General features: G+C 41.2%; 1 protein-coding gene across 8 annotated transcripts in view; it reads right to left on the reverse strand.

Moving 5' to 3' along the window:
- Pard3 (par-3 family cell polarity regulator) overlaps positions 1 to 12,503 on the reverse strand; it is a 548,938-nt gene that overhangs the window by 158,604 nt on the left and 377,831 nt on the right. For all 8 annotated transcript variants that reach the window (XM_052166623.1, XM_052166619.1, XM_052166621.1 and 5 more), the window contains one exon: positions 3,613 to 3,723. In XM_052166623.1, coding sequence (XP_052022583.1) covers positions 3,613 to 3,723 — 111 coding nt within the window. The remainder of the gene's footprint in view (positions 1 to 3,612; positions 3,724 to 12,503) is intronic.

A 12,503-nucleotide genomic window follows, 5' to 3' on the forward strand; every position in this document is an offset into this window, starting at 1 on the left:
ACAGAATTTACTTCTGGAGTAAATGGGCTTCATGAACGTACGCAGGCAAGAAAATATTTTGGTTTGAGGAATACGTCATGACTCATCTACAAAGAAAATCTCAGATTTTATATTTTATGTAGAATCAACCAAAAATTCTGGAACTCAAATAGCACCAGTGTAAAATAATGTTATGGAAGAAGTGCTTTGCTCCTAGCCACAGAGACAGTGGGTGAGGCTATGTGAGGATTCTCTGAGATGTTAGTTTTTAGCTGTTCTTCCAATCACATTTTCCCAAGGAAGTTAGAGTATCCCTTTTCAAAGCAGAGTTGTCTTCAATGTCAAAAACAGCACAGAAGGGAAAATGAACAAAAGAAGATTTAACACCCCATCACAAGCACCAAGCATACAGTGGGACTTAGCACCCCATCACATGTACCAAGCATGAAGTGTGACTTAGCTTCATCAAAGCACCAAGCATACAATGTGACTTAGTTCAGTCAAAGCATCAAAGACACAGTGTGATTTAGCTCCATCATAGCACCAAGGACACAGTGTAACTTAGCTCCATCATAAGTATCAAATACCCACCAAGGACACAGTGTGACTTGGCTTCATCAAAGCACCAAGGACACAATGTGGCTTAGCTCCATCAAAGCACCAAGGACACAGTTTATCTTAGCTCTACCATAGCACCAAGGACACAATGTGACTTAGCTCCATCACAAGTATCAAATACTCACCAAGGACACAGTGTAACTTAGCTCTATCATAAGTATCAAATATCCACCAAGAACACAGTGTGACTTGGCTCCATCATAAGTATCAAACACCCAGTGTACTGCCGTAACTGTAGCTTACTACTCATTTTATTATACAATCCAAGATTCATATAAAACATACTTTTAAAAAGTATTAAAGTACAAAGAGCCATGGATTGCTCAAATTCTGAGTACAGCTGACTGTTTTTTTTAATAAGCTAGCCACTTTTTCCTTCAACCCAAAGGTTATTTTTATTCTAAGCCCATGTACATGGTAAATTTACTCTAGCCAACTGAGTTCCCAGGGCACTGAATCATTAAAGGGACAGAGACAGATGAAAAGCCAAACTTAAAAAAAAAAAAAAAAAAGAAAGAAAGAAAGAAAAAGAAAAAGAAAAAAGAAAAAAAGAACTGTGTTTTGGGAAAACTATTAATATAAATGAAGCTGTGATGTGAAGCTCGTTGTTTAGCTGATGCATTCAATTATGTATTATGAAAGTATCTTCGGAAACATTGATAAGTTCTGCAGGGAAGTAGAGAAGCAACCTAAATGGGAAGCAACCACGTCTAGAATATAAAGAATTTGCAGTGTTGGCCAGTTTTTATGTACGGAAACAGAACATTTTTTCTATCCCTCTCTAAATGGCTAAGTCTACTCTCTAACCTGCTATGTTCTGTGTTTAGGAGAAAGAATCTCTTAGTGTGCAAGTGATGGAGCCAGTAAGAGAAGAAGAAATGGACAGAGGAAGGAGTTTCGAGAGATGGTTGGGATGACCAGAGCATATCACAGGTACACACATTATAACAACACAAGGATGCCTCCTATCTGTACAATTAACACGACTAAAACAAAAAAAAAACAAAAAAACAAAAAAAAAAAACAAAACAGAAACCCTGCTAAGACAAATGTGTAAAAATTGGGAAAAGTCCCAACACAGTATAAAGAGTTCAAAGGAAAATCTGGGGCTGAGTGTATAGTTCTATGGTAGAATGTCTACATGTGTGAGCCCCTAGGCTCCACTTGTAGAATTAACTGAGATAAATAAGTAAATAGGTAAAAGGTAAATAAAAATAAATATTGTTAAAAATGCAAACTTCTATCATATATTCTAACTCAGTTTTATTATCCCCCTCAGCTACTGTGTCTATATTTTACAGCCTAGAAAGCCAGCGAATAGAATAACGGCTCCAAAATGCAAAATTTCCCAGAGAAAGGTGAATGAAAACCATCCAAAGTTAAATTGTATAAGGGAAGACATTAGGCTTGGGCACAGCTTAGAGGGAGGCAGCTTTTGTGACATATGTGAGACTTCTAGGTCAATCCCCAGAATTGCACAAATAAAACCAGAATCATCTTTAGACTGCAAAGGGATACTCTTTTTACTTTTCTTACTCATTACTTAGTATGTGATCTCTAGAATTGTAAACATACACCTGTGCTCAAAGGTGCTATACAAGGTATGGATAAAATGAAACCTGTAGGGCATGTAGACTGTGTAACCAGAGGAGTGGGCATGGGACTGGTAAGGTGGAGCATGTTCAAACACTGGAAATCTCAGAGTTTGAGATGGTAGGAGAAGAGCTAATTCCCTCCCTGTCTCCCCCACCCCCTGCTTTGGGACATGTAACCATGACCCCCAGCTAGGTGATCATGCAAATAGCACAACAACTAGAACTCTTCCCCATGCAAATAGAGTATTATCAGCATCTTAACTTCAGTAAACAAAATGTATTTAATGACCTCTTCCAAATCCTACACTACTCCCCAAAGATTCGCCCCTGTCCAGATGGGATAAAGTACACAAGTTATTACACCAAGGGTCATCTGAGTGTTTGGGGGAAGGCTCTCTCCCTTAAGCAATCATTGTTGGACCTTGGACCTGCATACCTGGCCAGGCTCACATCCGAGCCCTGGTTTCCACCAACGTTGCTGCCTCAGTCAGGATTCCGGCCACCTGCCTTCTACTGGCCACTGAACCTTGCTTTTCTAAGAGATGCCCAGCCAGACTGGAGCCCTGTGGACTCTAATTTTCTCACACTCTGTTTCACCCTCCTTGGTCTGGTTTTCAGGGACATCTGATGTCCCAGAGGGAAGGGGCAGATTGCAGATCCCACCCATTCTGGACTTTGCCCTGCCTTCTCAGAGATGGTGTACTGGAAGCACCTGGGCAACCCACCAGGAGAGGCAGAAATCAGAACCACAGAAACCCACTCTAATTTTAAATTTTGCAAAGCAAATTATCTATAAGCATTGAGCATCTGGCTTAGACACTCAGGAAAGGAAGTGTAAGGTAGAAGAATAGAAGTATATGCCTGCAATCACAATGCTGGAGGTGTGGAGACAGGAGTTCCCTGGGGCTTGCTGGTCAGCTCTAGGTGCAGTGAGAGATCCCTTCTCAAAAAGACAGAAACAAAACATACAGAACAATGAAGAGCAACAGAGGAAGACACTGGGTTTCCACATGGGTGCACATCCTCATGGACAGATATAGATGCACATACTGTGCATGTACACACACACACAATATATGTGCACACACATACTCACATGCATACATGTGCATGAGTGAACACACAAACTCAATGAATAAATAAATAAATAATTAAACTCAGTATTAATGTATCTCCCTCCCCCGACACTATGTAAGAAGTCTTAACTAAAACCATTAAAATTCACTTAGGTACAAATGAATAAAAAAATCTCTGCTCTTTCTTTTTAAACATCTTTGTATTACATTCGTTCCACAGTCATCACACCAATATTACAGCTGAGTGCAAACTATTTCCATTTAAGATAAAAGCAGTAGACAAGCAGCCATGGGTGAGGGTGGCACCTCTGCAGGGAGCAGGAGCTGCTTCCTTTGAGACCTACCTTTCCTGTTCCTCCTTCATCCGCACCCTGTCCTCTTCTGAGGTGAAAGAATCCTGGATTTTTATTCGACCCATTTTTTCCATCTTGTCATCTTTTCGATGTTTGCCAAACCTGTTGGTAATGAAAAATTTTACCTCGTCAATATATACACAGTGAGTCGTTCTCCTCAAACGCAAAGGGGGAGGGGAGAGGAGGGGAGAGAGAGGATGGGATGGGGAGAGGGAGAGGGAGAGGGAGAGGGAGAGGGAGAGGGAGAGGGAGAGGGAGAGGGAGAGAGAGAGAGAGAGAGAGAGAGAGAGAGAGAGACTAGCTTCCTCACAATTCCACCCAGATGTCTCCTGAGTGTATCAGCTTCAATTAGAGAACCTTATTAAACTTTAATTAGAATATTCCAGGCAAAACCTTTTGGAAGGCTACTTCCCCCTCCTTCAGTATTCTTTATTGTTGTTTAGAAAAAAAAATAAAATAAAACGAGCAAGGTGAACCAGTTTATTCTTCTGAGGGGCTGAGGAGTGACCAAATTGGTACAGTGCTTAACCCAGCATGCTTGAAACCCTGGGATTTAGCCCTAGTACCCTCTACCCAGACAGACAAGAGGATCAGAAGTTCAAGATCATCCTTATCTACAGAAAGAGCTCAAGGTCAGTCAGAACAATAAGAGATTCTGTCACAAAGCAAGAGAAGACAGGATTGCAGTTGATCCCAGGAAACAGGCAAATAATAAAAGTGGAGAATGCCAAGGTGAACACTTCAGTTACCAGGAAAGAAAAGAAAAAGAAAAGAAAAAAAGAATGAAAAACTTAAACACAGAGAGAGCTCCTCATTGGACTAAAGACTGAAAATCTAAAATCATCTAGTTAACAATCTCACTGTGAGCAATGACTCTTCTTTATTTCCACCAAGTAGGCTTATTGGACACATTCATCATGTTTAAAAACTGACAAACGCTTGCAATGTTTAAAGCTCCTAGACTGGAGCTGATTAAACTGAAAGCTTTTGGGGAATCTTCACCAAAAACATTCTCCTCAGTCCAGTGAGCAGTGGCAGGACAGGAAAATGCCTTATACTTAGAAATCCGCACCTGATCAAAACCAAATTCGAGGAGCATGCATGCGATCTGGCTTTGGTCTATGCACTGCTGAGGAAGGATGCCAACCTCAGGGCTCTTTAAGAAAATGCCATGCTAGTCTATGCTGGCATCCAACACATCACAGACGGTCCAGGTTCATATGGACTCCTTTCCCTGCTGCTATTTTCCTCTATAAAAAGCCCACATGCCCTGCGGTGTTTGCCTTCTATGGTCTCCAATCAGATTCTCGCATGAGGATTGTCAAGTCTCCAGCTGTCCCAGAGAAGGGACATAGTTGCACAAGAAATGCTCATTAATAAAAGAAGAATGTGTGTGACTGAGTCCTTCTATCTGAAACAGTGATGCAGGACAAAAAGAGGAAAAATCATGGACTTAGGGAGGAAAATCCCTCATCCTGGTGTGGTTAAAGGCTCTAGCCAGTGGAGAATTGAGCATAAATAACATTTCTGGAAGGTGTTTCTCCCTTTACAGCTACATTTTTCAGGATTCTCATCCAAAAGTCCATTACAGTGACAGGGCCTATCCTACTCCCCTCACCTTTAATAGATTGCAGTTGCAGCTCTGACACCTCTGGAGCCATCCTACAAGCTCAGTTATAAAAGAAGAAGCAGAGTTAAAGGAGGACATTTCCTCTAACGAAGAAATCTCCTGAGCAGCAAAATTCCCAGAGTCTTCAACAATCCTGTATTCAGTGACCACTGGGACACTTGAAGGGGGACTGTCCTTGGAGAGCCCCCTACTACCCATACTTGGGTATGTCTTATTCTTTCCCTGATCAACTCTCTTTCTCTTAGTCCCTGTAACCCACAAAGCTTAAAATCCTTGTTTAAAGTATCTTTTAATGAACCGTGACTCTTGAGAAGTCTATATGCATGCTCTTAGGTGTGCCACATTCTTTCCCTAAGTACCTTCCTTCTTTTTTATTATTTTATTTTATTTTTTGGTTTTTCGAGACAGGGTTTCTCTTTGTAGCCCTGGCTGTCCTAGAACTCACTCTGTAAACCAGGCTGGCCTCGAACTCAGAAATCCTACTACCTCTGCCTCCCAAGTGCTGGGATTAAAGGGATGTGCTACCACTACTCGGCTGAGTACCTTCCTTCTTAATGAATTTCATTACTGTTTCATGCCAGCTTGTCCTGAAATTCTTTTCTGTATCAAAGCCAAGGTCCTGGTTTTACATAGATCAGGGGAGTTTCTCAGGTGATGACAGAGAGGACCTGTGATTCCTTCTGTAATGCTGCTGGCTTCGAAAGGAGCCAGGAACCAGTTCATAGTCAAACTCACATCAGAAAGAAAAGAGCAAAGGCATATTTGCACAGTTGACAGATAAAAGGATTTCAAGTCATGGGTTGGTTAGTAGCACAGGTCATTTCTTATTAGGATAAATCTCATTTTAAACACTCCGCTGAACATGAAGTATCCAATACAGGCCTCAGACAGTAATTAAGATACACTGTTTGCCAAAGGGTTTATAAACTAGGAAGATCATCATCACAATATTACGCTAAGAAAACCTCACATACTGTCACCATTGTTAATTAAAAATTATATATTCTAATAGAAGGAAATAAGCAAAATTAGTGACAAGTGAATTCTATAAAGCAAATCTGTCTGGGACATTTGGTCTTATTTAGAAACTAGATAGTAGATACAGCTGGAAAGGGGAGGAAGGGAAGGAGAACAAAAAGTCTTCAAAAATCAATGAAATCTAGAATCTGCCCACTTATCAGAGGTTCAGGTAGGATAAAACAAACATGTACTGGGGATTTAAAACTAATATATGTAAAACACACAGATATGTCTATATGAAAGCACACACACACACACACAGAGCCTGGGAGTTAAGCATTATAAAGTTAAAAGACCCCAAATGGATGTATTAACTGCCATGTCTATACAGAAAGAACCACCACCACTAACAGTTAATACCTGCTAAGTTCCCCTTGTTATTAACTGAGCTCTCTTGCTTTTTAGTATAGCAGTATAAATACTGTTGAAATAGCTTGCCATTTAAACTGTGATAGTTCTACTGCTACTAAATTTAGAAGTCTTTAGAAAGAGCATGCTGAATGATAACAGAGTATTCTGTTCTAGATAAAATAAAAGCACCACTGGTTGTGATGAATGTGCTACCCCACCCCCAAACAGTGCTTTAAAACACAATATAATTTAAAGAAACTTGTAAAAAAAAACAAAAAAACCTGCTGCCATATATAAAAACAGGATTTCTAGAACCAATTATTTCCTAGTCATTGAAGAATGAGTTTTAAAATTATATTTTCTTCAAATAAGTTGAGTGAAATGTCATTGAAGTGTGGTATTTCTCACTGCTAATTACTAGGGCCCTGTGACTCAGGAGGACTTTTTGCCATGATATATGTCTGACTATTTACCTCCGGAAATATGTAGGTTAGAACAGATGACACTGTACAGCAGTGGAGAAGGTCTTAACTGTATCTATTACTTATTTGGCTTCAGTGCCCAGGACCTGGCCACATTAGAAAGTCTTGGTCTTGTATCCTCACCATTTCCAGACCTTTGGCCTACTATGAGTCATTTTAGCATTTCCTCTGAGAATTCATTTCTTCTTTCTAGAGCCTTCCTTTGTCCTGGATGGCTTAAAGCAAGCAATGTATCCTGTTTTTGGCCATTGCTGACAGTGAAAATGCTGTCAATTGCCCCAAAGACCCTTCAGCTATATCAGCTGCCCAGTAAGCCAGGAGAAGACTGCAGACATCAAAATGTAACCCCAGCCTAGCCCCATAGGATACAGACCACAGGTCTACCTGGTCAAAACAAAGTAACAGCTTCCATGATCATTGCTCTAGAATGGCTGAGGCCCTCAGTTGCTCTAGCAAACCATTTCCAGTTGCTTCTGGTGCTATTCATGTATGTTTCTATGTTCTAGATGCATCAGCTTTCTTAAATTTACTACTTAGCTGAGGATTTAATGTGAAATGCTTGGGAATGTAATATGGCAAGCTGCCTCCTTCACAGTCCCACAATAGACTGTGAACCATAATAAAGCCTTTCCATAAACTGCCTTTGCCAGGGGTTTTACCATGGTAACAAGAAAAGTGACTGACATGCACCTTGTAGTCTTGAACACAACTGTAAACTTACTTGTGTTTAAAATCCCAACCACTCTAGATTTCATATGAAGAAAACCACAAAACCAGGTTGTCTTTTGCCTTCTTATTCACTACAGATGTTCATAGGTTTCCAGAAATTGAAAGATTCATCTCCCAGTCCAGACATCACTTGACAGAATAAGAAACTGAGGCTCAGGAGCCTCTGGAAACTGATCAAAGTCCCACTGCAGGCTGGGGCTAGAGATAGATGACCTCATGGCTAGTTTTAGATATCTCCATGATTCTGAACCTAAACACTCCCAAGAGAAAATAAAATTCTAGCTTCTGTTCACAGCTCACTATGTGCACTTCCTAAGTAGACACACAATTAGTTCCTGATGATGCTCATTTGATTATATAATTATATCTACCTGGAATTCACTGAGTTCTTATGTTGTATTTATCTGAATGGTTCCCACATCAACTTGTGGAAGTGCTATCATTCCCAAAGGAGAGACCCCCCCCCACCCCCAGCAGGGATCCCAGGGGAATCTATTGACAGCAGGAGAGTAGTATCACCCAATGCACTCTCACTCTAGCCCTGGCCCCTGATGCATGAAGGAACTAAGACAGCCTCCAGGCTGGTACATACAGAGCAGACAACCAATTTGTCCCTTGTTTAAGTGCACGAGAGAAGGTTGGGAAGATATCTTCACAGGCAAATGGCATCCTGTGCAGGCATAATGGCCTGAGTTCAAGCCCCAGCACACCCACATCCTGGTCTGCAACCCTAATCCCAGTGCTGAGGAGACAGAGATGGGACCAGTTCAATGGATTGATAGCCAGCCATTCTAGCAATATTGGTAAGCCTTAATCCCAGTGAAAGACCTTGTCTCATAAACCAGAAAATGACCACGGTAGACATCTGTTTACACATGCATGCACACACTAACATGCATAAAACACTTAAATTCACTAGTATCATACATACTTCACATGTCAGAATCCTGTACTGTTGGTAACATTGTGACCTCCAGACAGGGGTCCCTAATAGGACTTGTCTATGAAGACTAGGAGTCTGAAGGCCAGGTCAAGAACTGGCCCTACGCACTAAAGAGGATTATAAAAATTGCACCCAGCCACTCAAAGGGTATTGCCAATATTTCTATTTTCAATGGCAGGCCAAATGTTAAGAGTTCAGTCTGGCATATGTAAATACTGACAAAGGCTTGTCAAAGTTCAGCCCCTGGGTTAGAGGGAACAACTTCAAGGATGGAAGAGCACAAATTCACTGGGGACACAACGTTCACAGTCTCCACTTATACTCCCTGTAGCTCAGTCTGCTTTACAAGAGAGAAAGGGTGTGTGTGTGGGTGGGGGGGGTGGTTCTATTGTAATCTGTCCTTCTTGACATGATTGTGCAGATCTGTGACATTTTGAGAAATCGCACTACTATGAAAGCAGCTGATTTGCTCAGCGGTGGATTGTGGAAATGGAGGGGGGAAACTGGAGAAGAGGGGGCTGATTATGGAAAGAAGAAAGCTCCCATTGGAAGGTAGAAAGGCACCAGCAATCAACAGCGATGAGGAGCAAGGCTGAGAGAAAAGGCAGGAGAGACAACTTGACAGAGCCTTTGTGAGATGGGTGTGGCTCCCCAGTGATGGAGTGTCGCAGGGGTGCTCTTTCCAGACAAATTCACAAACTCTGGGGGCATTATTTTCGATTGTGTACAGTTCTCATCAGCACCAGTCTGATTGGTCTAATAAACTAAATGTGTGCTGCTTGGCATGCAGAGAAAAATAAGAGACTTTCTTTAAAAGGAAAAAAAGAACAGCTTCTATGTAACCAAGCTGTTATAGCATTAGATGTGCAATACTTCGTAGATGCAAGCTATTTTCCAGAGTCCTACTGAATGTTCCTGTGAGCACATACCATCCTGCCACAGCCTCTGTACTGGGACACACGCCTGATTCTTCAGAAACTGTACATGGAGTAGATGGAGGAAACAGTAAAGCTACTCTAGAAAATCTGAAAATAACAGGGGTGGAGAGTTAGGAAGTCAGCACAGGATCAATTCTGACCTGAGAATAAAATATCTTGAGGAAACACACACACATGCACACTCTCACAAATGCACATACATTAGCTACATAAAAGAGGGAGTAAAGTCATAAAGGTATAAGTGAAGATGAGGCACAAAAGGTGACGCTTGCAGACATGAGGCAAGTGCATCAATAGCTCAAACATCATAGGTGATCTTACACAGAACCTGATGGGGTTCACGTTGGTCACAAGGCTGGAGTCCAACCATCAGCTCACAAAACACAAGACATGGTCTCTAGGACTCCTTGTAAAAAGAGGTCAAGTAGTAATTACTGCTCCACACCAGGTGTTTATAAGGCTAGTTACACCTTATTTTTTTTATATCATCCCATACCAATAATTAAGCCACACTAACCCCATAACCCCTACCATATAAATGTAAATGATAAGCAAATTACATTTTGTTTCTCTTCTAAGTACACAAAACTTTATGATAATGTGCACATTCGTACACATACACACACTTTCCCTATACTTAAACACAGGAAAACAAAGCAGGATTCTGATTTTGCTAAATGATCCCTTTTGCAACAACACCAGTCACGTCCACTTGGTGTGATTCTGAGGTTGCCTCTCCCCCGGCTCCTTCTCTGGGTTCCTTCGGCACTGCCATGCTCCTAATTCTTGGTCTGTTCGCTTTAATGCATTATTGTTTCATAATACAATGCCACAAATTGCAAATTACATTTGGCTCAAGGAGTGATTATGAAAAACTATGATCGCGGCTGCCTTTGCTCCCATCACGCTGATAATAATGAGGCCCTGATTGAGTTCGAGGCAGCCGAGTGATGAGAAGGGTCAATTTGAGTGTTTCTATTAAGCTTCTTTTGTCAAACCCAACACTTTGCCAGGTCAGAGGCAAATAATCACACCCTGCATCTGGTTTCCATGGCTACCCTTCAGTCTTAGCCTGTACAGCCCATGCTACTGCCCCGAAGCAGCCCCGCCTCCACCCCAAGAGAAATATAACATGGTTTGGGGAGTCTCTTGGGCTCCCTTGACCAACAATTCAAAGAGAGGCTTTACATGCCTGGAACTGGGTTTTTTTTTTTTAGTTTATGGCTCTTTGTGATAGTATTATTACCCCACATGGCATTAATTCCATCTAAGCTATACATGAACACACACATATGTATTGTATGCACTTTTAAGCAAGATTATAAAATAGTTGCCCTATGGATTTTTAGTATCAGTTATTTGTTCTTCTCACATCTCTCCTCCCAGCAAAAGTTGACCTCCCTTATTTTTCCATTTCCCTGGTCATAGCACCTGTTGATAATCCTCTTGATTGTCTCCTGAATCTCAAGATAAAACTCTATTGTTGAAGACATCACACATTTTGGACAGAAAGGATAAAGGATAGAACTGGATTTAATCCTCTTCCCTCTTCCCCAAGGACTAGTGCTCATAATGTGTACACACACACACACACACACACACACACACACACACACAAATTGAAGAATGTACCTCATTCTATTGGAACAGAATTTGCCTAGGAATACTCAAATGAACAGGTACCATGGTTGAAAACACTGAAAGTCTCAAAAGCTCCCAATATGGAGACATTTGCTGTTGAGATGAAATACTTTCAACTAAATTCACATTTTGAGGCAGACTGAATGTCTTCTCTACTGACACACAGGAACCCGTCAGTTAACAGCTGCTGGGATTCCCTCAACCAACACTTTTCTACCTTGCATGTTTACAAACGCCACAAAGAAACATAATAGGGATTGTTGAAGCTTAAAAAAGAAAAAAAATCCTGGACTTCTGGGTTTATCTTTGGGAACTTAAAAAAACAGAAACTTCCCAAAAGATCTCATTATCAGTAAAGTTCCACATCAGTCAGCACTTTTTTCTGTTGATTCACACTTCTTCCAGGATGCTCCCTACACAGTAAATTAGGGGGTATGGTGCAGGTGATCACAGTTTTATCTTTAGATTGATTTGCATAGTCAGACTAGACTTGAAAGGGCTGAGGCTTTGAAGGCTCAGAGAACAAGGTACCAAGAGTGAGAGGTTATACTTTATTCTGAGAACCCAGAGAGGTCAGCAGACTCAGAACACCCACTGTTTCCCCAACACACCATCCTCGGAAGGAATAGAAGGTCTCACCCTTTGCATTTTTGTATAAGCTATCCTTGTAGCTCTAGGATACTAGATATTTAGCATAAAGAGAAACTGAAGGGCAATACCAAATGCCAATAGTCGCTTTGTTTCCAGCCAAGTTCCATGCTGTGGCTTCATCTCTCAGGATGCACAGTACAGGGTGTTATGATTCAGGTGGTTAAGATTCCAGCTGCTAGTGAGGCTCCCAGAACTGGCAGGCTTCAGGGTTGGAGTTACAAGGACTCAGAACAAGAAAAGGTATTTAATATCCCTTCTCCAATCTACATGCCCTGACTATACTATATATATAGTCATACTCATATATATGTCAACTCAGAGTTCAATAAGTGCTTAAACAGAGAATTTGTATATCTGAACAGTAAATGAACTCCTTAATCCTGAGTGTGCTCTCAGATGCCAGGGTATATCACTAGCAATCATAAGCAAGAGGGGTGCTCTGTGACCAGAGACTGTGACCAGTGTACCTTCTATGTTCTCAAGAAGCCCAGACACCA

The sequence above is a fragment of the Apodemus sylvaticus genome, chromosome 21 (assembly GCF_947179515.1).
Source record: "Apodemus sylvaticus chromosome 21, mApoSyl1.1, whole genome shotgun sequence".
NCBI lineage: Eukaryota > Metazoa > Chordata > Mammalia > Rodentia > Muridae > Apodemus > Apodemus sylvaticus.